The 26,200-nt window shown below is 48.4% G+C and overlaps 3 protein-coding genes across 5 annotated transcripts in view; 2 read left to right on the forward strand and 1 right to left on the reverse strand.

Moving 5' to 3' along the window:
* The first annotated feature begins 653 nt into the window (after window positions 1-653).
* lrrc59 (leucine rich repeat containing 59) lies at window positions 654-9,373 on the forward strand. Its single transcript, XM_028819147.2, has 8 exons — window positions 654-834; window positions 2,120-2,234; window positions 2,497-2,556; window positions 3,367-3,525; window positions 4,753-4,857; window positions 6,685-6,757; window positions 8,429-8,611; window positions 8,749-9,373. Exons 2-8 carry the CDS (start codon window positions 2,130-2,132, stop codon window positions 8,991-8,993), a joined length of 930 nt encoding a protein of 309 aa, XP_028674980.1. The 5' UTR covers window positions 654-834; window positions 2,120-2,129; the 3' UTR covers window positions 8,994-9,373.
* A 1,563-nt stretch (window positions 9,374-10,936) lies between these two features.
* Window positions 10,937-25,153, reverse strand: nat9 (N-acetyltransferase 9 (GCN5-related, putative)). 3 transcript variants are annotated; one of them, XM_028819333.2, is made up of 8 exons: window positions 25,063-25,153; window positions 23,331-23,390; window positions 19,979-20,066; window positions 18,608-18,717; window positions 17,431-17,571; window positions 17,283-17,342; window positions 11,550-11,644; window positions 10,937-11,141 (listed from the first exon to the last, which is right to left on the reverse strand). In XM_028819333.2, exons 3-8 carry the CDS (start codon window positions 20,053-20,055, stop codon window positions 10,983-10,985), a joined length of 642 nt encoding a protein of 213 aa, XP_028675166.1. In that variant the 5' UTR covers window positions 20,056-20,066; window positions 23,331-23,390; window positions 25,063-25,153; the 3' UTR covers window positions 10,937-10,982. The 3 variants fall into 3 exon arrangements, with proteins under 3 accessions (XP_028675166.1, XP_028675169.1, XP_028675167.1); XM_028819336.2 differs by having other exon boundaries at window positions 23,326-23,390; window positions 25,063-25,138; XM_028819334.2 differs by having other exon boundaries at window positions 23,306-23,390; window positions 25,063-25,136.
* Window positions 25,154-25,574: 421 nt separating this feature from the next.
* tmem104 (transmembrane protein 104) overlaps window positions 25,575-26,200 on the forward strand; it is a 72,728-nt gene continuing 72,102 nt past the window's right edge. The window contains exon 1 of the mRNA XM_028818912.2: window positions 25,575-25,735. The gene's annotated coding sequence lies outside the window, so the exon portion shown is untranslated. The remainder of the gene's footprint in view (window positions 25,736-26,200) is intronic.

Below are 26,200 nucleotides of genomic sequence, written 5' to 3' on the forward strand. Positions count from 1 at the left end.
ATATATATATATATATATATATATATATATATATATATATATATATATATATATATATACATTTATATTACGATTTATAATTTCAATTATAGTGTAAGATAGTGGCACTGGTAGACTACCGTCGCAGATGTACTTTACGAATATACTGCACACCCCGTCTCTCACAGTCACTTACTAATCTTACACGTCCACCTTTAGAAATGACTCCCACCTTTATTTTTACGTATCCATAAGGCAATTGGCCAAAGTGGTCCGTGAATGACAAATAACACCGATTGGGGATTTGCTGACTAAAAAGCCGATTGACCGCGACGTTTAAATTTGCGATTGGCTGATAAGTGCCTGCCGTACACAAATTTAATACATGATTGGCTGAAATAAGTGCCTGACAAACACAAATTTAATTCATGATTGGCTGAAATAAGTGCCTGACGTACACAAATGTAATACATGATTGGCTGAAATAAGTGCCTGACAAACACAAATTTAATACATGATTGGCTGAAGTCGAAAACGAGCGGTCACGCCCATTTTACTCCGGTCTGCAGCAATATCTACTTGGGTGCTCGTGGGCGACTTCGAAACGCCATAACGTCATATCGACATTTTCGCGAGATCCTCCCCTTTCTCTCGCGAGGCTTCGGGTACGTGGACCGATTTCAATGACGTGGATTTCCAGCCATTTGGCTCTGGGCGAGCGGTGCAGGAGAGGGGCGCGTAGTGGGCATTAAACTGCACAGATTCACGCGTTTGCTGGCGACGTATTTTGCTACGTGTTCGTTCGCCGAGCAGGCGCCATAGACGAGGCTGATCGCACTGTAAAGCAGTAGTCCGGTAAGTTGCTGGAGAAGAATCAGCAGTGTGTGAACTTTGGTGGTTCACGTAGGGAACGCGCAGTTCATTTACCGCCCCTTGTATCCCAAATGAATGAGTAAAGCAGTCAGCGTGCTGTCCGCCCGGCGCGTTGTTTATTCGCAATCTGCTGGAGACGCAGGACGACCGACCGACCGACCGCCCGCCCGCCTTTCGTGTTAAATGACGATGAATGACTTGGACTGCAGGCCGGGGCTTCATCCCGCTCCGCATCCCAACCCTCGCAGGGCCACCTTTATAAACCTTCCTTAACCAGCATGTGGTCATGGGCAGTGCCAGGGCAGGCCGGGCACGTGACAGTTGAGTCTCGGGGGTTGTTAGGAGCCCATGGTGTAGCTGAGGGAGATTCAGACGGGCGCACAGAGAGAACATGCAGACTTTGGTAAACTCTTTGATTCTGCAGAGCCTGCTGCGCCGTTGACCACAGTAGATCAGTCCTGACAAATAGATGACCAGGTGAGCCCTACGTCACGTATAAGGGGATACTAGACGGCCTTCCTTAGCCGACTGACCGATGAGTCCTTTGAGCTTATAGTTTTGCTAGCACTGGCATGACAGCCAAAGAAGTTCCAAGTTTTGAATGCAGTCAAGTTTGCAGCTTATGATATTTTTGGGGTTTGCCCTTCACTTGCTGGTGCTTTGTAAACGTGATGGCCTCTGATGTAAATGTCGCCTTATAACCTGCAGTTTGGCCATTTGCCCCTTGATGTGCCATCTGCACAGAATTGGAAAGTCTGGTGTGGCTTCTCGAGTCGGAATGGGAAAGCTGTCAGGGATGAAGGCCGCGCTGCCAGTCTGTGCCTGTGTAATAACATCAGGCGAGAAGAAGCAGAAGGTAAGGACGTACCGTGATTGAGTGTGAGGCCGAAATCGAGAACATTTCCATGGTAACGTGCAGGGTGTGCTCAGCCTGGCATCCCCAGGACACATCAATGGTGCTCTCCGACTGCCTGGCAGATTATCTGGTTAGTTCTGAACAACCAAAAGCGGCAGAAGAATACGAAATGCATCCACACACACGGTGGTGGCCATAAAGTCCAAGCCATCTACAGAGCATCCCCTTCAGCGCGACCCTCACTTATCTAAGCCAGAGACGAGTGCCAGTGGGCCGTTGGGTAAAGCAGGGAAATCTGTTGGAGCCGAGTTTGGAGTACCGGAGTGCAGACATCCCCAAAGAGCATGGGAAAGGCGCTATATAAATAATATGTATTATTATTAATAACAAAAGTGTTTTAAATGCTTCCAGGGAAGGCGCCATGAGTAAAGGCAGCGGGAAAGCCGTCAACCTGAGAGACAAGCTGGACGGCAATGAGCTGGACTTGAGCCTGAGTGACCTGACCGAGGTGCCCGTCAAAGACCTGGTAAGATGGCTGCCATGCCGTGTTAGGAATCTGTGTGGCATCATGGGGGTGCCTGTTGACGTCACTAGTAAAGTGCCAGGGTTGCTTTGGTTTTCCTGCTCCCGTTGTGTCTTCATAGTCACGAAGAGTTGGCCTTTCTTTGTGATTCTTCTCATTGCCCCTTTCTGGTCAGTTTTCCAGCATTTCTCGTTGTCTGCGAGAGTCCAAACATCCAGCCGGGCGACTGACCGCTGTTGTCTCTCTGTCTGTCTCTCCTGTCCAGGCCTGTCTGCCGAAAGCCACGGTGCTCGACGTCTCCTGCAACAACCTGCGCGTCCTTCCTGTAAGTCCTGGTGGGCTCCACGGGGTTTCACTCTCGCTTCTCTTCTGCCTTGAGTTGTCTTTAGTGTACAGCAGCAGGGTGGGACAGGGTCAGCATGGTGGCACGGTGGGTGGCACTGCCGCTTCATGGATCCAGACTTCTAATTAATGAGTGACATTTATCTAGCCAAGTCAAAGACCATGTGGAGCCACTTAAACTGCCACCGATGTGCAGCTCCACCTGGACGATGTGACGGTGGTCAGTTGTGTGCCCGTATGGTCACCATGCCAGGACGTCCAGGCCGAGGTGGGCAGTTCAGCCAGGACATTAGGTGACCACAGAGAGTCAGGAACTTGCTTTTACGCTGGCACCATTTTTGTCCTCGCCCCCGGTATTGTGGCTTTGGCATCTACACACGGACCACAGGGTAAGACCACAGGCCCTGCTGGCCTCATCAAGTCCACCTGCCAAGCTTTCTCTTGTTTTCTTGCCTCCCATCCAAGTACTGGCAGGGCCCCAACATGTTTGGTCTCAGGTGGGCGACGTGCGCCTGGCGTGCTTTGGCCAAGCCACCCGACCCGAGTCCCTGTCCTGTGTGTGTGGAGGTTGCTTGTTCTCCCGGTGTCTTTGTGGGATTCCTCTCGCGCCCATAACGATATGCACATGAGGTTATTTGATGTCATGCATCGGGCTCATGGTGGGTGCCCACCTTTGGCACAGGCGCCGATTTATTTAGGAAGTCTGTGCTCCTCTCGGTGAAGCCAGCCATTTGTGTGCCTCCTTTCCGGGCCGTGACATGTTGCCAGCTGTAACTGTGTTTGTCTTTTCCAGTCGGAGTTCTGCAGCCTGACCCATCTGGTTAAACTGGATCTTAGCAAGAATCAGCTGGTCCAGCTGCCCCCCGAATTTGGACGCCTTGTGAACCTGCAGCACTTGGATCTTTATAACAACAAGCTGGTGGTCCTGCCGGTCAGCTTTGCTCAGCTGAAGGTAACGAGCGCCGCCACACTACGGTGGGCTTGAACTAGTTGGTCACATGACAAGCTACTGCTCCTCCTAGGGTGGGTGTTCTGCCCCGTTGAGGGTTTCTAGTGGGCACAGTTCGCATTTGCTTTTAATCTGAAATCTGCCACATCTCCATAACCCACAGCCCGCGTGTCCTGCTGCCATACAAGTTTTGCCAATGGCAGGACATTGCAATGTCATTTTGCTCGGTCTCCTGCCATTCGCCCTCCGCTTATTTATGGCATATTAGCAGGAATACCTGGAGCTGCCCGGGTTTGGGGGCACCAACTACATTTCAGAATGAAACCCAGCATGTGGAGTCCCCCTGTACAAGTGGGGAGTCTGTGCCCAGCCTGGTGAGATGACAGCATTGGCAGATGTGGATCTGTTGATGCAGGTGTGAATGTGTGCCCCTTGGGAGCGTCTCCGGTGGGTACAACGGGCAGTCGGTATTGTCCTAAAGAATGAGGGCACAAGTCAAAGTTCAGTTTCGTGAACAAGTTCAGATTGGGTCCAATTCAGTTCATTTTTGTGTGCTGCCCCTCACTGGGTGTGACAGTCGTAGGGCCGAACCCCCATTCACTCTACAGTGGGAGTCTGTGCTGCCCGCATAATCCGATCACACAATCTTGAAATCCGTGGCAGTAGAGCAGCGGTGCCAAGTGCCTCAGCGGGACGTTGATAAGGGTCCGTCACACTTGAGAATATTGCATGTGGTCTTTAATAAGCACAACCAATTGGCGTGTGCCAGCGGCAGAGGTGGAATTGCAGCCTCAGACAAGCAGGGCATCTCCTCTCTCAGCGGGCAGAAGACGCCGGACCTTCCACTGTTGATTTATTAGTCTAAGAAATCTTTAATAGGCCAGCCAGCTGGCATTTGGGGATCTTAATGTGCCCTACGGTCTGCATTCAGATAAGAAAGCCATCGCACTGGGCAAAGACTGGAGGACTGGGCTTACTGGAAGCCTGGGTAACCTGTGAATAACGCATTGCAGCCACCAGTCCTACCAGAAGTGAAGGAGTTTCTCGATCTCCTCCACATTTAGAAATGTGCCAGTCTCAGTGCGTCTTTTAAAAGGCAGACGGGTGTCGAGGAGTACCCCTGATGGCAGACTGGCTCAGGAGATGAGCACCAGCTCTTTGATCAGATCATTTGCTGTCTTTGAATTTAAAAAGCTGATTGATTGCTTGTCTTGTTTGCACCTTTTCCAGAATCTCAAGTGGTTGGATTTAAAGGATAATCCACTCGAGCCAACGCTGGCCAAGGTCGCCGGGGACTGCTTAGACGAGAAGCAGTGCAGGGTGTGTGCCAGCCATGTAAGTTTCACCTTTAATTGTTTTGCCAAGCCACAAATATGTGAAAAAGCAGGGATGTGCCATTGATGCCTTCAAGTGTTGCTGGGTTTCAGATGCCACCTACCAGTTTTTTTAATTAAAGGGTCACATGCTCACAAAAAAAAAAAAACTAGTACCCACAGTGACCACCAGAAGTGTGTTGGGTTTGAAGCCCGCCAGCTGTACCACTGTGCCATCGTCACGGTCCTCGGCTGATTTCTTAACTCTGTTGGTTAAGTTGCTCGTGTCTGGCAGGTGCCACGCTGAAGGTGCAGATGGCTTTGCCGACTTTGCCACTGCCCTGCGTGGGTGGATTTGTTTCCATTTTGCTTGAATCAGGTGGGCCGCGATCCCCTCGATGACATTCACCTTCTACTCCCGAGTCCCCAAGCACAGTTTTGGCCTGCCTGACAGAAGCTTTCTTGTTGTATTTCCTGGCACTGTGCCCCTGTAACAAGGTGCCCAGTTCTATCCCCCCAGAAGGATGCTGCCACTGTTGCTGTGCTTCTTGGGACATGGCAGGGTTTGGTATGAACAGTGGTGGGCTTCTCTGCCCGTAACGTGCCGATGCCTTCCAGCCAAGTCCAGGGGAACCTTTTTGAGGATTGGGGTGCAGACGTCTCCCCATCTCTGACTCCACGTCTGTCCCCTGAACGCTCTCGCGGTCTGAGCTGGCAGCCTCGCTCTCAAGTTTGACGGGCATGCATGTCCTGCTTGGTGGTCCTCGGAGGGTATTCTGCTTATCTGTGCATTTCTTTATCACTTTGCCCTCCATACAACATCCTGTAGTCTTCGTCATCTGACCTTTTAGTTCCGATCCACTCTGTGACTCCTAAACTGGCGCAGGCAGTGGCCAGTGTTAATGCCATATAAATCCCAAGTTGGCAGCCGGGTTAAAACTCGAAGCTAGCAGACTACTCCAAGTGGCACGTTGTGGCTTTGCTTCGACTAATTTGCGTTTCAAACAGAAACGGGGAATCGCTGATGGCGTCTGGAAAGTCAACGCCTGGCACACCCTGCAGGTCTAGCACAAGTCTGTCAGGCTGGCTGTGGCACCAGAAAGAGGACACTTTGGTACCCTAAAGAGAGGCCAGATAACCAGTTACTGGCCCGATGTGACTGGCTCATTGGCACCGAGACCCCTGTAAACTGGTGTGCCCCCCACCTGGATGGTGACTTCTTGGAGTGCTTGACAGATTATCAAAATGAATAGAACTGGAATGGAGGCACGGACACTTGTGTCACTTTTACTAACAGACCAATAGAACATCCCTCATAAGATTTGTCACAAAACTCCAGGCTGTTAAACTGAGGTGACGCGAAATGCAGGAATACAGCGAGCAGTCGCGCCAACTCAGATAATGCCAACTTGCACTGGGCGGCAGGGCAGGAGGAGATGGGGATCAACAGGTACAGGACCGTGATGGGCTGTGGCCAGACGCTGTAGCTGTCACTGCTGGTGACAAACCACCCCCCCACAACCCAATGCCACTCGCAGTGTTTGTTTGGTAGACAAGAATATTGAGGGCACAGAAAAGAGAAGGCGAGGCGAGACGTCTGTAAGCGGCAGCGACAAATGTGACACTTTAGCCTCGGGCAGCCCTCCTCACACCACCCACAGCCAGGGCTGTTTTTTTCTTCCTGTGCCCAGTGATGCCCCGACGGGTTTGGACCGGAAGCCTCACCGTTAGTTTTGGTTTGTCAGGTCTGCTGTGTTTGTAGTCGGGCATCACGGAGCTGTTGGAGTAACGGCGAGGTACACATGCTGGCGTGCTCTTTGTAGCTTACTGTTCATCTTGTTACGTTAAGGTTCTGCAGCACATGAGGGTACTCCAGTCGGACATGGACCGGGAGAAGCAGCGACGTTTGCAGGCCGAACGTGGTGAGTGTGCCAATGGAGTTGTTGTGTCATCACAGTCCACAAAGATGGCCTGCGTAGAATACACCTGCGGCATACTGAGTGGGTACCAAAGGTGAGCCAAAATCCGAGGAGGAGGTAAGTATGGCGTAGGACCGCACAAAGCCCTCATGCCAGGCCCCAGGCCCGTACAGCACGATCACTCATTTTAGACTGAAGAGCAAACCCAAGTGTGCCACAGAGCAGAATGTCATCGAGGCCTGTGATGTCTGGGTGCTGCTGGGCACTTGGCACAACTTAACGACGTCTAATAAGAGTATTGTTCATCGTAATAATGGGACAGAATCCTCAATGTGACAGACAGGTGGCAATACTGGCGTGAAAGTGGTCATCTGACCCTCGGAATGATCTACCAGCCAGTCTAGTGGGCACCACAGACAAGGGGGAGATGGCTGTGCTGGAGTCGCATTTTAGTGGAAATCGGTCATTTTACAGAAGCTCTTTAAATAAGCCGATGATAGCTGTGCACACACACACACACACACTCTCAGACACACACACTCACACACGCACTCAGACAGACACTCACACTCTCAGACACTCACGCACACACACTGACGCACACACACTCTCAGCCACACACACACACTCTCAGCCACACACACACACTCTCAGACACACACTCACACACTCTCAGACAGACAGACACTCACACACTCTCAGACAGACACACACACTCACACTCAGACACACTCTCAGACACACACACACGCACTCGCACACTCTCAGACACACACACACGCTCTCAGACACACTCACACACACACTCTGACACACACACACTCACGCACACACACACACCAGGACGACTAAAAAGAATGAAAACTCGGGACTTGGCAGTCGATTGAAAGGAGCCTCTGACGCGTTTCTTGCTGAACGGTGCGTTGGCGTTGCCGTGGCAGAGTGAGGATGTGCGCCTTTGCTCATCATGGCACTCAGTTTTGTTTTCATTGTCTACTTTGCAGAGATGCCCCCTTGGGGGTCCAGAGTATAACTGAGCCTGCCTTTTAAATTCCTCTGCTGATTCGGTGGGCCATCCCAGGGTTAGGGACGTCTCTTCCCACGTTAAGGGGATGGCGTCCCCTAAGAAAGAAGAGCCTGCTCTACCCTCGACCGGTCCAACCTGTCGTTGATGAGGACCCCCAAGTACATTTTGGGGGAGGCCCACTGCCTGAATAACGAGGTGAAACTCGACCAGCAGATCCTTGGTTTGCCGCTGGCCATAAAGTAATCAAAGCTGCACAGCGTGAATCGTTTATCTCGGAGCAAAAGTGGGTGGTGGGCTTAAAAGAAGGGCATTGACCCCAAAGGACCCCCAGAACTGTGGAGAGAGGAGGAGATAAACTGGGGGCAACTGAGGAAAGCTGAAAGCATTTGGGCAAAGGGGGCAGCATCTGCACGTTTCCTGACGAGATCCTCGACGTCGGCTTTGGAGATGAAGGGAGTGAACGGTGGAGACCACCGTTCTTGAGAAGGCCGTGCACAAGCACTCGAAGCGGCAGTTGGCATCTCCTGTGTTAGGGTCTCGGCTGTGGGCGCCGTTTATGAAGCAGCTAGTTGGGCTCCCCTGGCGCGTAGGCCACAGAGTGGCATGAAGAAGTGCACTTTCTGTTACTTCTGCTGTTCTTTCTGCAGAGCAAGAGAAGAAGCGGGAGGCTGAACAGCGAGCAAAAGAAGCCCGGGAGCGAGAGCTGCGGAAGAAGGAGAAGGCAGAGGAGAAAGAGAGGAAGAGGAGGGAGTACGACGCTCAGAGGGCCGCGCGAGCCTCGCAGGAGCAGCTGGACGCCAATCAGAAGGCAGAAGCTGAACCGGCACAACGTAAGCAGAAACCTCTTTATGCTGCCAACGCCTTTCCCATGAAACGATTAGTCCTAAAACGGAGGCTGCGGGAGTCGTCATCCTCCTCGCGACGTTCCGACACGCTGACCGACTTTGTTTTTTCTTTTGTTTTCTAGAACAACCGTGTGCCGTGAGCTCCGCTCCCAAAGTTCAAACCTCGTGGCTGCCCTTCATCTTGAAGCTCTTCCTTCTCCTCCTGCTAGCGGCCGCAGCGATGGTCGCCGTCTGTCAGCTGACGGAGCTGCGGCGGGACGAGGCCTGTGTGCCCATCAACTCGCTCTACGCGGACCTCGTCTCGGCGCTGAAAAGACAGGAAGTCGTCAGTCGAATTTTGCAGAAACTCTCGTCGCAGCAACCCTGAGGTTGTGTCCGGCGCTCGACCGAGGAAGTGGCTGCTGAAATTCCTATGGAATTGCATTTTAAACGGCTCGGCGAACACCCGAGGTGTCCCCTCCGGACCACCGTAGGCGCCGTGTGTTTATACAGAGGGACTGAAGGGACTTGACGGGATGACCGTGTTGCCAGACGACGACGATGCCACGGCAGTGCCAGCACCTCTTGTGCCGCCAGCTGCTTTTCAAATCGCTCATTTGGACTTTTTGTTCATTTCCTTCTCACTGATTGTCAAGCAGACTTGCATTTCTGTAACTTGAAATATGAAATTATGCAGCGGATTGCTGATTGGGACAATGCTGACTTTGTACGATTTGTTACAGTAAAGAGCGAGTGTTGAAACCTGAAGTCCTGAGGCTCAACGGGTTATTCACCTGGGCAGTGCCAGCTGCCAGGTTGGCTTTTAAAGAATTCCTGTGCTTTATTCTTTGTAAAAGTCTTGAAATGTGAAGACCCGCTTGAGTGCTGCCATGACGCCACTTGGTGTAGAAATAAAGCCAGCGCTGCCAGGGAGCTGCCTCTGCCCTCCTTGGCACTCTTCCTTGTAGTTGAGCCCTGCTTTATAAAAGAAGCCCCCCGCTCTGCATAGTCAGGCCTGGCTGCCCCACGGCTAGAGGCCCACCTTTGAGAGCAGCTATGGCAGACTCTTGTTAAGCCCACGGCGTGCCCACGATGTGCCCTCTGGCTGTAAAGAACAGTGCAACGCTACGTTTTTCCCTTTAGATACGAGACTAACATCCCAAAGTGAACTTTGACGAGATTTCATGTTTAAGGAGATGTGTGAGGGTCTCGGGTAAACTTCAGGCAGTGAAGCGTCACTCAGTGCCACGTATGCCAACAAGTCCACCCTTTCAGTATCATTGCTTTGAAATTCCTTTTTCCAAATTCATTGTAAAAATAAAGAGAGAACCTGACCCCCCAAGTTCTGCTGCAAGATGTTCAGGCCTTCTGGATCTGGCTGGGGGTCTTGGAGTTCCCTGGTAAGTTTTCAATGTTCATATGTCAAACACGGAGATGTGAAGTGTGAACGGCCGCCATGCCCCTCGTTGAAGATGCCCAGGAGCAGAAGGCGGTGAGCCCCTCGTGTTCTGACCTGCCTTTGGCACTGCCCGTGGTCTCCGTGCCCCTTCACACTTGTAGACGAGTGGTCTTTATGGCTCATTGCACTTACTGCCTTTGTCCATTTTCAGATTCAGACCCATCGTGGTGAGCTGAAGTGTAAATGAAATCTCATTTTAGGAAAGCCAATTGGAAGGTAAGACGGTGAATAATCCAGAATATCATGTGACGTCATGAGGCGACGAGCGTCGTCTGGAAACGTGTGACAACATCCAGCCAGTGGCCACTCATCTTCTCTCGAACTGAGCAATGGGCCCCTCGAGGGCACAGGGCAGGCCATCTCTGGTAAGACGGGCAGTGCCACAAGTCACCATCCAGCTGCGTGAAGGCTGGGCTGGGCACCCCGTCCCGTCTCACTATTGGACTAAGTGGGTTTGGGACGCTAAGCGATAAAAGACCACTTGTGTCTCACTGGGAATGTCGCCCCAAAGAGGCTGGAGTGGTCCACCCAGAGGTCATGTGATTTCATAAAGACCACGCGGTGCTCGGTTTAAAGAGCCATAGCTGTGACTGTCACCACCACCAGCAGCACTTCACAGGCGCGGTGACATTGGAGCTTACTGGGGTGCCAGCTGGTGTAACCCTAAGCCACCGTGGACTCGAGCTGCAGCCACTCCCGTGCACAGCTAATGTGGTGACTTTAAAATGACGTTCACCGTATCGTTGGCATCTGTGGAAATGGCTGTCAAACTTGCCGAGCCCCAGCATTAACTGGGCTGCATTTGTGACGTTTTGTGCCCCTCAACCTCTCGGTGGCCGCCCCGTTTCTACCTTTTGAACACAATGATGGAGTCGTTTCCAGAGGTGGATTTATTGAAGGCCGAAGGTACAACTGCGGTCAGCACGAGTGGCCGGATGGCTCCCGTCTGATGGCCGCCTTTGTCTCCCTGTAGTTCTTTTCTTCCATGAAGCTCCCGTCCCCAGTGAGCCGTTTCTCTTGTTCTTCATCAATTCTCAGCTGTAGCGTAGTTTCCTGGAATACTTCGCTGTAAGACACCTGGAAGAGCAGAAAATCATTTTGTGTCATTGAACACTGTACACGAGTGACTCAATGGACATGCCCTCTCGCATCACGTCCTTGGAGGCCGTAGCTCTGGCACAGCGAAAGGCTCCTTATGGACGGTCAGATCCACGTAATTTACGTACCCTCGGTGGTCTCTAACTAGAGCCTCACTCGCCTGACCCAAACACGGGCCTTCGCCACACAGCCTCGCCAAGGTCCAGACGCCTAAACTGAGTGCCCGCTTGACGTGCCCTGCCAGGCCTTGCCGTCACAGGTGGGCTGCAGTTCTACTACAGCCATGCAGGAACCCTTTGACGCCAGCAGGAAGCTTCAAAAGCCCGCGTCTTACCCGCTGCACCTCAACTTTACTCTTTAAAATAAATGGACACTCAAAGTACGGACCTCCTGAAAATGAAACTTCTGAAACAACGCCAGGCTGACTTGGTTTTCTTTTCCAATTTTGGCTTCAAACTTGTGGATTCCCAGGCTTGTGATTCCTGAAAGAGATAAGAGGAAGACGATGGTAAGTCGCTTTTCCCCTGGAGGTCCAGCTGTGCAGCGCAGCAGGTGCCAGTCCCGTCTCGACACGCGCAGATCACATCGGCCAGATGTGCCCAGGAGGTGCCTGCAGGGCCAGTTGTTGAACGTCCCCGAGATTTGATAAACGTCACTAATCCCAAAGGGGTGACGACAGCAGGGCACATGAACCAGTCAGAGAGGGACAGGCCATGCCAGGGCGCCACTCAAGGAGCACAGGAGAACAGATGATCATTGCCTTTGATATTAGAATTGCAATTATTAACTTTACACAACAGTAGAATTCTGGCTTTGTCCTTCCAGAGCGTCCATTGTGCTGGGAACCATTTCAAAATGTGTTAACAGGAAAGTCAGTCAGCCAGCCATTGTCCAACCCGCTATACCCCAATGCAGGGTCACAGGTGTCTGCTGGAGCCAATCCCAGCCAGCACAGGGCGCCAGCCCACCGCAGGGCACACACATACCAGGATCGCCAGTGCACCTGACCAGCAGGTCTTTGGACTGTGGGAGGAAACCCACGCAGACACGGGGAGGACGCGGGAAGTGAACCCAGACGGCTCTCCTTACTGCGAGGCAGCAGCGCTACCCACTGCGCCACCGTGCTGCCCGTTGTTAAACAGCACACTTCTAGAAAGAGTCCTGCAGATATGTTTAATACTGCAGCACATCATAAAGACGTAATCATGAAGTAACACAAGCGAGCCTCTCCACGCGGATGTTCACTCGGCTTTGGCTCCACGCAGAGGACTCCGTTCAGGTGGCTCATGAACTCTCTGGCTGTGCCGCGTCAGGCGGGCCGTGGAGGTCTACACTGGGCTGTCCCACCAGGAGCTCGCATTTTGGTGGTGCTCTGCTACTTTTCCTTTTCACATGACAGTTGCTGTTTTATTCCAATGTCTACCACTATTTGTGAAAGTCTCCGTCGGGTGTTACTGGGGTGCGGTTGTTAAGTGTGGGGGTCCCTTTATTACTTTAAATCCTGTTAGGGAGGAATGAGAGCAGGCGAGACAAAGAGAGCGAGCTTCACACACACATGGAGCCCACATGCTACCGGGACCCTGGACGTCCCATCATGTGCTTTAAGCGTACTCAGCCAGGCAGAATACTAGCTAGCAGATTGGCGTCATTGCCCGTCAGTGTGGTCAAAGTACAGAACGCCATCATCACAGGACACAGCTGCCCCCCAGCCACTGACATACTCACTGCTGGACTTTGTTCTCAGTCTGCCATAAAAGTTATACACAAGATCTTTGTGAGAATAAACTACTTTCAGTTCTGAACAATCTGGTGTTGAAATGAGGCACAAAACTACAAAATAAGATTTCAATTTGTGCAAATGTGTTCATCATCCAGACGCGGTCCTCATTTAAAACTTCAGAGCAATCATTTAACTATGCAAAATAAAGGAGATAAAGAATAAAGGTCAACCGGCGTCTAAACTATTCCTGGCCTGCTGGCATCTTACACAACGGCGCCAGCGCAGCACGTCTAGACTCGTCTTCATCAGGCCTCACCTACTGACTGGTAAATTCAATTGTGACAAACAGCATTGGCACACCACACACTCCGCGTCAATTGTTATTTCTTCCAAAGCATTCGTCCCCCCAGTTTGTGGACCATCTCAGTGACCTGAGAGACAATGGCCATTGTTAGAGAGCACGGGGACACCACATATTCAAGAAAATCGCAAAGGGGTCTCTTTAGCGAGGGGCTGCAGGAATAGTCAAAAAGACAAAAGAAATGGCATCTGACTAACTAACTAACTGGCATGACCTCCTCTGGTGCTCTCACTCAACAGCAACAGGCGGAAACGACGCGGAGAGGCTTATGGATTGAAGCAGGCGTGTAGAACATCGGTCCTAAATGTGTGGGTCCGGGCACAAAGGGACCCCATGACGTGCTTTCTGCCATCACCTCCAGCTCTACCGCCTCTGTAGTTTCTTGATAAATTAAAATGTAATGAAACTCAAGCAGAGAGGTGGGCAAAATCATTAAAGGGGTTTCGGATCACAGATGGCGATGCCACCCAGTAAGTCAGGGACAGGGCGGACACAAAGGATTTCATTTCTCTTCAGTGCCAATAAAACCACCAAGGGGCAAAGACCGTGTCTGCGTATGCACTGCCTTGAATTTATTTAAGCAAAACCCCAGAAACCCTCAGATGGAGTTATCTAGAAATGGCTTGTGATCCTCAGTTCTGACGCTTGATATTAAATGGGCATCTTTCAGGGCTTTCAGTCGTTGATAACTTGGCTCTTAGCACCTTTTGTTCTCAGAAGACAAATTTTGCGGGTATACAATTAAATAAAAAAGTGAAACTTTGATACTGACAGCACATAGCGGGCGTCTTTTCTCACACGCAGGAGGTCATCTCTTTTAGGGTACGCCATTATTCTCAGTTTGAGCCGACTTGCATTTCATAACAAGCAGGGCTGAATACCAGCCCATCAATGCCAGTTCTCTCTACAGACACTTTGATATGGAGAACAGAGACAGTGCCGTTTTGTGTTATGGCATCATAAGAGAGACGGTGCCCATCTGCGTTATGGCGTCATAACAGACGGTGCCCATTTGTGTTATGGCATCATAACTGAGACGGTGCCCATTTGTGTTCTGGCATCATAACTGAGACGGTGCCCATTTGTGTTCTGGCATCATAAGAGAAGTGTAAACTACTCCCATGCTGAGACGCAGCGGTGCACACCTAACTGGCACTACCACACAATATCCAGATGGAATGCTGCAGGCTCCCCGTATTGTCTTTTGTATTTCCGCTCCAACCTGTGCTGTTGAAATGCTATGAGCTGCTCATGCCTGGGCTGCTGAACTGACGAAGTGGAAGGTGAAGCCGTTTCCACTGCTAAGGACGCTGTGCCCTGGCGTCCGACTAGACGTTTGCTCGCTCCTAAACAGCTAGAATTAACGTTGATGCTATCAGCTGCTAAAAGCACGCAGGGACTGCTGTTCACGAATAGCAATGGCCGGCAGCGTTACAAATGATAACAACGGTCCTCATCTAGCCAACTCCGCTCACTTTTTAGACATACAGCACACCGGCTGCTAACTGAACCGTCCCATCAGAACTCCTCCAAATATGTTATTAATGCTCATTATATAAATGTAATGAATTATTATTATTATTTCTTTTCAATTTGTTTCTGCATTAGAGCAACTAAACAGGAAATGTGACCTTTGGCAGTCACTCTTCATCAAATCAAATCAAATCAAATGGTGTTTGTCACATACAGTTCAAGATGTGGTGAAATGCCAAGCTGCTCAACCCCAATGACTTCAGCAGAATATAAAAGGACGATAAGATGTGACTTCAGAAATATTCCAAATCCTTAATAGGCTCTGAAGAGTGACAGAGTCCCCAATCGGCATGAATTTCTGTTTAGACCGCGTATGGCCTTGAGGACATGCTGCTCCTTAGCTTCTCTGAGGGGACACTAAGCAGCCACAGCATTTAACGGACCGCCACACAGAAAGAGGCCGCTGCTGGCATTGCTGACCAATTTCCTTGGCCTGGTCTGCCATCGCTTGCTTTAGATGCCCTCAGAGTTTGGGAGACTTTACAGAGTCCTGCGGTGTCCAAACCATGTGGTGGTCCAAAGTGTAGAAGTTCTTTAGTAGACCACCGTGGCAGCCAAATGAGTCAGTGCAGTGACTGCACTTCATAATATTTCTAAGAGATACAACGTACAGGCAGCCATACAAATAAAATGAAAATCAGAAGAAGGACTTCAGCACGTACATCGTGATTACACTCGGAGCTTTGGTGCGGCGTCCTGCCAAGGCTCAGGGCCTGCGCTTCTCCTCTTAGGCCTTCATTCAGCTGCCTCCATGAGTAAAATCATGGGATGAGTGACAAGAATTTGTCTTACACCCTGACACATAAACACAGAAAAAGCCGATTGTCTTGAATTAAGAGACGGGCTTCACGTGTTAGTAAGGCACTGTGGGCTCGGAAATGCGAGGGCCTCAGGACGGTTCAGTCAAATTAGCCCTAAATCTTCAGCCGTCGCTGTCGACTCCTCTAAACTTCACCACTCAAAGAGCTGCCGTCTTCACTAACAAACGCTGGCCTTTCTCTTAGAGCCGCTTCACAGAAACGTCAATTAATCCACTAGGGCAACACTTCACTTGCAGATCGTGGACATCTTTGTATTTGCAGCGGGATGAGGGGAGCAGCAGAACTACAGTCTGGTAATAAAAGTCGAATACTCACAAAGTCAGCTCTGGATTACGCTGTCGCCTTTACCCCTGTGGTTAACGTCAGATCTGTGATACAGTGCGGTAATTCTGGACTATTAGGTATGTCTGGGGATGGCGGTCACTTTTCTGTCTAATGAGCCTCAAGTACGACTGTGTGACCAAATGTACAGAAATGAAACAACATCTCTAAGCCGTAAACAGAACTTTCTAGAAAGAAGAACTTTTCCTTTCTTCGCTGGATCAATTTTTTTGTCTATTTTTGTGTAAACTGTTAAAACTTTGAAAACGTAGATGTTCTGTCGGTGGGATTATTGGATCGCACGTCACACTGGCGCTTAAAACATCCAATGAAGCAAACTAAAAGCTGTACAACTTTGGAAAACCGCTTGGCTCTCTACGGCATATTAGCTTTCTGTTAAACGTAAGACCGATTTCAAAAGCTCCCCTCTGCCACGTAACGATTGAAATGGCTTTAACACTCCTTACTTACTGAATCGAATTGCCTGCCACTACCACACTGGCATCAGCTTTGACGTCTCTGGTGGAAGACTCCGGATTTCTGTGTCAGGGTGAGGTTATCAGAGCCGGGTTATCCTTATCGGAGCTGCCCATGAAGCGGTTTGCTTTGCTACTGCATTTGATCGTTTTTAGCGCAGACATAACAACTGGCAGTCACTACCAACTGTTACTGACCTGCCATCAAACCACAGAAGGAGACATCAGTGTCCCTTGTCACACCTGAAGTTACTGGTTACTGAGACACACCGAGGTCATTGTCTACAACTTCAGCATGTCACATATGGACTTGTGATGTTCCTGGAGCTGTGAGGGTCTCCAGATGGCCTGGGCAGCCAAAGGACCAAAGAACCCGACAGGTTGATTTTCTCCAAGTGTACTCTTGACTACGTCCTCCTCTTCTCTAACAACGTCATCGGGTTCGCTTCCCGGGTCTTCCCTGTTCTCCTCGTGTCTGCGTGGATTTCCTCCCACAGTCCAAAGACATGCAGGTCAGGTGGACTGGCGATCCTAAACGTGTGTGTGCCCTGCGGTGGGCTGGCGCCCTGCCCGGGGGGGGGTTGTTCCTGCCTGGCGCCCTGTGTTGGCTGGGATTGGCTCCAGCAGACCCCTGTGACCCTGTGTTAGGATATAGCGGGTTGGACAATGGCTGACATCATCTGTTAGCGTGACTATGATTATAACGTTGTTCAAAGTTTACGGGTCTCTGCATCACTCTTTATACATTAGTGGGCCTATGCAAGTAGACGCTGTGTACTGTATACTATTTTTCTGTTTTCTTTCTAAATTTGCTGAAGCACTCGGAGCCCATCTTCAATGAAGAAAGCAACATGAGGATGAAGAGAATTTACCTGCGCAGTACCTTACCATAGCACATCATCATGCGGGCGACTTCTTTCCCTATTCCTCTTCCTCGGTTATCAGGCTCTACGATAAAAGACAGCAGCCAGTCGACGTTAGCCACTGCAGTCACTTTAGAGATCAGCTTCTCTGTTATTCTGCTCCACACAACTACCTGCAATCATTACTTCAATCTCTCCCAGAGAGGGGTCTTCTGAGTCGGTGAGAAATAAGTTCACATCACCCACCATACAGTCCTCTTCTGGAACACAAGGATCAGCCCATCTCTTCTTATCTAGAATTATGAAAGTGCACTCTGGGAGGATGGGAAAGAGCAAAAAATCACATCAAAAAGGACGAACCTTCTTCAGTTTTAATGGAGCGAGCAGCTTCTGTCAATTAGCTCTTACTGTATATCTTCTAATGTAAAAGACAAGCTGACAAACGACACAATAAATAGAATATGAAGAAGATGAAGCTTAGGGATTACAAAAATAATAACTCAAAAGTTATTTACACACAAAAAAATAAAAAAACAGAGCAGACACAATGAGACGGGCAAAAAAAAAAAAAGAGACAGACAGATAAGAGAACAAAGAAACGGTTAGACACTTAGTGACGAAGAACGTGGGATGACAGTTACAACGTCAGTTTAGCAGCACCTGCTTTAAACTTCAGGTGTGTCTTAGAAGTCTTGTGAAAGAACACAAGCAAGAGGAGAAGCGAGATCCGCTAAGCTTGAGGTATTTGGGGAATCCTAACAGGCCACATTGGCTCTCAGTATACTTCATGTTCAATTCCAAAAAAGTGCTGCCATCTGTTGTCTTATCTTCTTTTTACTAAAATAAAAATAAAATGTCTTGAGGTCTGGGCCATAATGTGACACCACGGCAGGTCTGGTGTGACACCACGGTAGGTCTGGACCATAATGTGACACCACGGTAGGTCTGGACCATAATGTGACACCACGGCAGGTCTGGTGTGACACCACGGTAGGTCTGGACCATAATGTGACACCACAGTAAGGCACATCCTTCATTTCCTTGCCACTGCGGACTCAGCTGAGCACAGCGACTATAAGAGAAAGGCCTTCACGTCCCCACTGACCTGAGCAAACAATCAGGATGCTCCAAAGGCCCACGCAGAGCTCATGTGTCTTATTTAGCACACATTTGTCTTGAATTTGACTATATGTTGATTTCTTTTCTCATATTTTTAATCTGCTGCTTTGTATGTGGCCAAATGGGTGACTCACCATTATGTTCAATTCTGCAGTGCTAAAAATAACGGGTCTGTCTTTTCTAAATTTGAATAAAAGAAAAACAGTCAATTTAACTAACAAAAAGTCTCACTGTCATCATCTTCACGCCATCTTCTCTGCATTTCATATTCCTGCTCCAAAGTCAAAGGCTGGGATGCCGTCAGTTTCTGTAACTCCGGCGAAGTCATCCACTGGTGATATCTTAACAGAATCAACACCGAGATTGTAAATCAGCGAGGGGGTCTCTACTGTACATCCATTTCATTCTCTTATAAAAGGACTAAGCATGTTGAAGGCATAATGAATGTAGATAAACAAGTTTACGTAACTACAAACAGAAGACTTTCTCACGCAACACCAATTACTTCACAAGTGCTTTCATTTTTAGCATTCTTAGAAAAACTTTATCTGATTAACAGACGAGTGTCTCGTGAAGAGTGCACTACACACTAATAAACACTACAGATAGAAGTTTCTCTTTTTTCTTCTTAGGACGAGTCATACCAACCCCTCCAAAGAGTACCAGCTGAGTCCCAAAAAGTGCCAAATCAAAGCAGAAGGCCCTCACATCTGCCATAAACCACACAACCTGGCACTGAGGACCTCATGGCCATGACAATGGTGGGCACATTTCAAAGCCTGCCTGCTGGCATCACATCTTAAATTTAAGGCTGACTACGTTTTGGGACAGCCGCTCTTTCCTTGAATCCCCCCGGCCCCCCAATTCACCATTCATTTTTCCCCTCCCATGCAGCTTGGAAACCAATTTGTGAAGTTCTCATTAAAACAAGGATATTGTTCTTTCCACCGGCCTGACATTTTGTCTTTCTATTTGGTGGTCTCCTCAGCATTTGCTCATTTCTTTGTATCGGTACACTAGCTGAGCTCTCAAGTTAAACTGGTCACTTGACTCACAAACCAATAATAAGGCCTTGTCATAAACCATAAGGCCCAGTACTGGTCTGTAACAGCACCAGTATGCCAGCCTTTGCATTGCTTCTCCAGGTGACTTGTCCCTCTCTTCTGTGATACAGTCTGGCAAATCAAACATCTATTTGTGGAAACCACATTAGGGGAAAGGCTGTTCTAGAAGACGACATTTCCTGAAGTGGCAAAGCCTGAACCTGACTGAGTGCACCTAAACTAAAGTCTTTAGTCGTCACACTCCATACATTCTCCACCGCAGACATACCGCAACACAAAGGCGGCGGTGTCTGAATTGAGACGCCTTAATGAATGTGCTCTTGTAGCTGAGCTCTTCACTGTATGAATGAATCAATGAATTACTCAAAGTTGGACAGCCACTTCATTCTAAGCAACTTAAAGCAATGCAAAGTAAGAATGAGCCACGACTGAAGGACAGAATAACGACGGGGTCTTAACAATTCTAAAAACACTGGCGGCATGTAACCAGGGAAGACGCCTCTCTTCTGAAGTGTTTTACAGTAAAATCAACTCCAACCTGGGCACGTGCTCCCTCTCGTACGGCACCAGCACAACGCATTTTCCTTCCAACAACGTATTCTCATTTATTCTCATGACCTTCTGACCTGCAGACGAAACAGAAGCATTAGACGTTTTAAACAGATGAGCAACAGGTTTCAAAGACACAAAGCAGGCACAGCACACGAGTTCATTGTTGATTTACGTTACTCGCTTCATTTTGGAAATGCACTCTGACCACAGCAGGGAGGTTCCCTCAAGGCCACAATGGCTGCTAATTCTTCCATCAGCTCATTATTTAAATAAAAGGCACGTGTGACCTGATCATTTAAACTGCCAATACTGATAAGGCGGTCAGTAAATCACTTTAGACATGTCTCCTGGCGTCCACGGTGTCTGCCCAGTTTCATTTTAAGCATTCTTTAGTGGGTGTCTCTTCTGCATTTGGAATTGAACCGAGAAGATCATTTTTCCTTTTTCATCTCCACAAGCCAACATGTGCAGAAACTCTGATATTGAGGGATATTTTACAACTTGATTATTAATTACGCCAGAATTACTCCCAAATACCAGCCAAGGCGTGGGCCTGGTGTTATGTACATTTGCACGCTGTACTGTATGGTTACTTAATCGAAGCTTTGGCACGTATAGAATTAGGCCTCTTTAGGTGTGCGCCGTTGTCCACTTGATTGCCTTGAAGTGACATTACAACAAAGCACCACCTTCTGGCGAAAGGACTGAATTACACAGAATAATCTACCATAATAAAGCTGCTCTCCGAGCACAACAGAAGAGAAGCTAACATCCCTCAACAGCTAGTCCGCTAACATACTGGCAGTTAGCATAATGGCTGGAGTGCAGTTGTGGTCTGTCAATACGGCCATTTGTGAGAGACGTTGTGCTTTGTGTGGTACAGAAGTGTATAGCAGTGAATACGATTTGGAGTACAAAGGTAACGATTTGAAATTTGATTATGGCGTCGCTCACTTTGCAAAAAACAATCCCAACGCTTCTCTTTGTGTTATGTTACGTCATCAGTGAGCCTCTCCCAGTTTGTATGGTGTTAACTTTGAGAGGAGGAATCATACCGGCAGAGTCTGAGCACTCGTAAGTTTTCTGTTTAAACATTTAAGCCTGTGAATAATAAACTTGAACAGAGAAAGGAGTTTCGTGTGGTTTCAGTACCCTGCATGGCGGTTCACACGAAGCGGCACATCATGATTCACAACGCAAAAGCTTCGCAGGATTCAAAGCCAGAGCAGAGCACGTGCAGTAAACACCCGTTACAACGGGATGACCTGACGACCGATGCCATGGCATTCGCATCCCTTGTGCCTCGTTCTGCTTGATCGCCTTCATTTTGGTGTCGAGATCATTTGCCTTTTTTTCCTGTAATTGTAAGACAAATGTAACCGAGTTGAATCAAAACCGCTGCAGGAATAAACCGAGATGGAGATGAAGGAGTCACGGCACACACAGCTGGAGTGGCTAAACTGCTGTTCCTCTACTGTATAAAGTACACTTTAAGTGAAACTGATCAAGTACGGAGCCCCATCGGTGTCAGGCAAAAAAAACCTGCAAATGGATGATTTTTATTTCCGTATGCAGCATATGGCTACCCGGTCCTCGATTGCAAAGCCCTTTTGTTTTTCATTATTTAAATCAATCACACTAATCCCCGCCTCCTTGCCCAGCTTCATCCAATCAAGTTGGGGCAGGCGATGACCAGGGAGGGAGCAAAAAAGGAAAAAAAAAAACTCCCCAGAATTCCAAATCCACTTGTGAGGTGAGAAAACACAAGAAGTACATTCCACAAATTGAGGAAACTGGCAAAAACGTACCAGTGCCCCCCTGCCACAAGCAGCCCCCCTGAGAGGGGTCGTAACAGGTCACCGAGCTGCTCGGAAGCCACGTGCTGTAGACGACTCACACAATTCCCTCACTAGAACGTTACACTTGTTTCTGGTGTCTTTGTGCCTTAATGGCACACGTTTTTTTGGATTGTTCCTCTATGGTACAGCATGCTAGATTTTTGTTCTTGCTTGTATGCTGCACAATTCACCTTACAGCAAAGCAGTTTATGTTTATCCAGACTGCGACGTTCATGTCTTATAGTTCAATTGCGGTTAGTATTTTATTCCCTTTGGATTCACATCTTGTACGTGTCCTTAGAACAGTTCTGTTGGTCTTCTGTGTAAATCCTGTAGGCCACTTTGAAATGGTTTCCTCAAACCTGCCCAGCTTGATCTCAGTAATACACTGGCTGGTGACTTTAATGTTTGTCTGTTATTTTATTTCAGTTTGAAGTAAAAAAAGAAAGACCTCCATCCATTTTCCAACCTGCTGAATCCGAACACAGGGTTACGGGGGTCTGGTGGAGCCAATCCCAGCCAACACAGGGCACAAGGCAAGAACCAATCCAAGGCAGGGTGCCAACCCACCGCAGAAAAGAAAGACCTGTTTTCCTTAACTGTTGTTTCTATTAATCTCATTAGTAAGCTACAATTAATAATTAATATCCTCTTAACGAGACCAAGTCAGATCAATAAGACTTTTACAAACACCTTTTTAAAGGATGGAAAAGAGAAGATACTGAGATATCATTTTCTGCCAATATCACACACCTTTAGTCAATACAACAAATTAAATGAACTGATTGCTTCTAAACAAACAAACCAAATAAACAACTATTATGTTTACCTGATTTTTTAAATTTGTGTTGAAGTTTTATGAAAATTACAACATTTATTGGAGGGAAGGAGAGGCCAGCCAACTTGTGAAAACCCAAACCCCTGTGGCATGCGGCTGGGGGTGGTACCCAGCCGGGACACCCAGGAGGACCGGAGGAGGGCTTTGGGGACCACAGATAAAGAGCTTTGAAGCTCAGCCCTGTTGGGGCCCGTGGTCACCGCCAGGGGGCGCCCCGATGCCTATGGAGCCCTGGACCTCAGCACTTCTGCCACACCCGGAAATGCTGGGGGGAAGAGGATCGGGGACACCGAGAGTGCTTCTGGGTACGCAGCTGGCACTTCCACCACACTGGGGAGTGCTAGCGGAAGATTGTCGGGAGGCAGCCGGAGCACATCCGGGTGGCTATAAAAGGGGCAGCCTCCCTCCATTCGAGGGCTGGAGTCGGGTGGAAGAGGACGGAGCTCGGAGGAGAGGAGTGGAGGCGGTCAGGACCTGAAGAGAGGCAGAGTGAAAGAGGCCTGGACTTTGGGGTGATTGGTGCTGCGGCACTGGGTTTGTGTGTGTCATACTTGTATATGGTCTGTAAATAAATGTGTGTTGGGTGACAAAACGATGTCTGCCTGTCTGTGTCCGGCCTGTGCCCCACACCCCATACCTAAAAGATACGGGCATCACCTTACTTCTCTTTGTGTTTCTTCACTGCCCTCAGTCCCAGTCAATGCTTTGAGCTTCTGTCCCAGCTGAAGAAAAAGAAAAAAAATCAGACTTGTAATAGAAATCAGCCGCTTGTGCTCTCCAAATGGACTTCTTATCAACTGACTTTAAATGATTAACGTTAAAAGGAAAGCAAACAAAGTGGAATCCTTCACTTTAGTATTATAAAGTTACAGTCCCTTTTTAACCAAGGGGTGCAGAGGGGACAATTTACTGTTCTGTAACTGAACACTATTGGTTAATTAAATTCCAAGTTCTGAGAGAGTTAGCGCCCCCAGCTGGATACCCTTGGATTTACACTCATACCCAGGCACACTTTTCTAACTCGGGCATTTTGTATAATGTTAGCATGTGATGATGTGACAGGTAGGATGTTGCAAAAATGCGCCCCTATATACTACTGTATGTACAGTTAAAATGACTTCCTAAGAAGTTTCAGCATTCACAGAAAATAATGGGACAGCAGTCTGGCACCAAGAACGAGGCTCCTGCTTTGTAGGTTTCACCCCAAACGTTTTTAAAGCCCTGCATTTTGTGGCTCGCTTGGTTCCTTTCTGCGTTTAATCCAATGCTAAAGAGGCTATCCTGGCATTATAGTCCCTGGCATCTTTAAGTCTACGTTGTCATGCAGGTGATAAGCCAGTTCGACTTCTAAAAGCAAGCATTATTTTAGTGTGCCACGAAGGGAACTGGGCTGAAGACTAAACACGGACACTTAGTGATGGAGTTCAGAAATGACAATCGATCACAAAGCCCGGCACACAAGTACACTGTATGTCAAAAAGCACGAGCACTTGTGCGGTGTAAATCTGTGCCGAGGGGAACGAAACCTCCAATAAAAGTGTAAAACTAAGGAGAAGAAAAACACGCGCCATAGTCACCACGTTAGCGAGAGTGCAAATAAATAAATAAATACATAAATAAATAAATATCGTCCCTCAACTTTGACAGGTACATGTGTTTAAAACCCCGCCACAGGCACAGCCAAGAGAAAAACTTGATCGTTTTTTACATTCGTTTACTTACAAAACAAAAACAATAAGACGTAAAATTTGATTTTTGATTACTTTTGAAACATTACTTCTGTCGCGAAGTTTCTAAAGTTGTTAAGTCATCGCCGCTGTACGATGCGCTATCAGGGTTGACTGGCAGAGTCACCACACACCACAAACGTCACACCTCCAGTACGCATGGCATATTTTGTAATCACATTACCGGTGTTCATCACCGACTACTCCCAGACATGTCTTTCATCAGAACAAGCAGTACTGTATTTAATAAATGCAACTTTGAAAGTATAACGAATATGTCCGTTTGAAAGTGGTTTCGCACCTCTTGTCCTTTGCGAGTGATTTGCTCGCTCACAGCTACTTCAAGGCGGCGATGGTGCTGTCACGTTTTCAGCGCTCGCATCCGCACATTCAACGACAGACTTTTTTCTCAGGTCATAAAGCTACTCAAAGGCCATTCATACGAACACATGCAACATCGCTTCTTGCATATAAATGTCGCCTTCAATGTCATTTTGGCTACTGGTGGTCATGATTTGGTGACAGTGGTCTGACCTGCAAATCAGACTTCTATCGCGCCATGTGCACGACACCAATCGCAAACAACTTAATTCGGTACGTCCTCCAGCATTAAAATACAGTGATTCAAATCATACAAGCAACCTTTTCCAGCAAACCCACTGTTTACCTCCTTACATGCTGTCAATGTTTCACGGCACTTCCTTAAATTAAATCAGACCTGCGCGGTCAGCGAAACTCCACGAATACCCAAATACAAAGCCGAGGACACGCCCCCAGCTAAACGCACAGTGCGCGAGCTACTGCAGAGTGCAGCGGTCTGTCATTGGCTGCAGCTGAGAGCAAGGCGGTGCCACGGTCGCTACGCGCCCCACCCGGCATTCCCTTAACACCATGTTGGCTCAAAATTGGATTACAACTTCATTGTGAATGTGCTGTAGAAAATATGCTAAAGCGTTTTCACAAACACCAGAACAATACAGTTGAATAAATAAAATACTTGACTTTAAACCTTTTACAGAACAATTCACATTCTCTTCAATCCAATATTGATTGACGTTGACTTTAGAGCCAAAATGGCGACCCAATGTTGACGGAATTTCCCAGCACCACCTAGCGAGAAACAGCACGTCTCGTGACTGCCACGTGCCCACCAACGCGCAAGCGTAGTTGTCGAAGGGTCGTGTCACCGGGAATTCAGAAACTGAACGATGCTGCTGTTGTTGTAGCCGCTTGCTTCACGTCCCTTCGCCGCACCAGAGTTTTGTATGTGCGCGTTTGTCTTTTTTTTTGGATGAGAAGGACTAACTGACTGTGGAGCTTCAATAAAAGAATACAATTAGGTAAGCTAGCTTGCCTACACGGTGTTGTTTGTTTACTCGTACCTACTAATGAAGTCTCTTAAAGTGAAAATACGATGCGTTGAATTCCCTCCTTTTGCGGGCTTTTATTGGAATACTGTAATTGTATTGTGCAAGTAGAGCAGTTAATGGAGGATGATGCCAAGTGTTATTACCCACCAGTTAATTATGAACCGTTAAGCAGGATGAAGTTGGCTGAATCCTAATAAAATTACGGCTGCGGTCGCCTTTGACTCTCTGATTGTTACTGGAGTCTAGTCCCGTTGTATACTCACGTTTACTTTACAATATGCAGGGCCTCTACACACGTAACCCAAACGTACCTTTCATGTTGTCTGTTTATTTAGAAGCCAAGAGCCGCTCATTGCCTGTCGCACCTTTACAAAAACGAAATGTTAAAACCACTTGAAACAATTAAAGGACGGGCGTCAAAAACTTATAGTCGGG

Source organism: Erpetoichthys calabaricus, chromosome 14, assembly GCF_900747795.2.
Source record: "Erpetoichthys calabaricus chromosome 14, fErpCal1.3, whole genome shotgun sequence".
NCBI classification, from domain to species: Eukaryota; Metazoa; Chordata; class Cladistia; order Polypteriformes; family Polypteridae; genus Erpetoichthys; species Erpetoichthys calabaricus.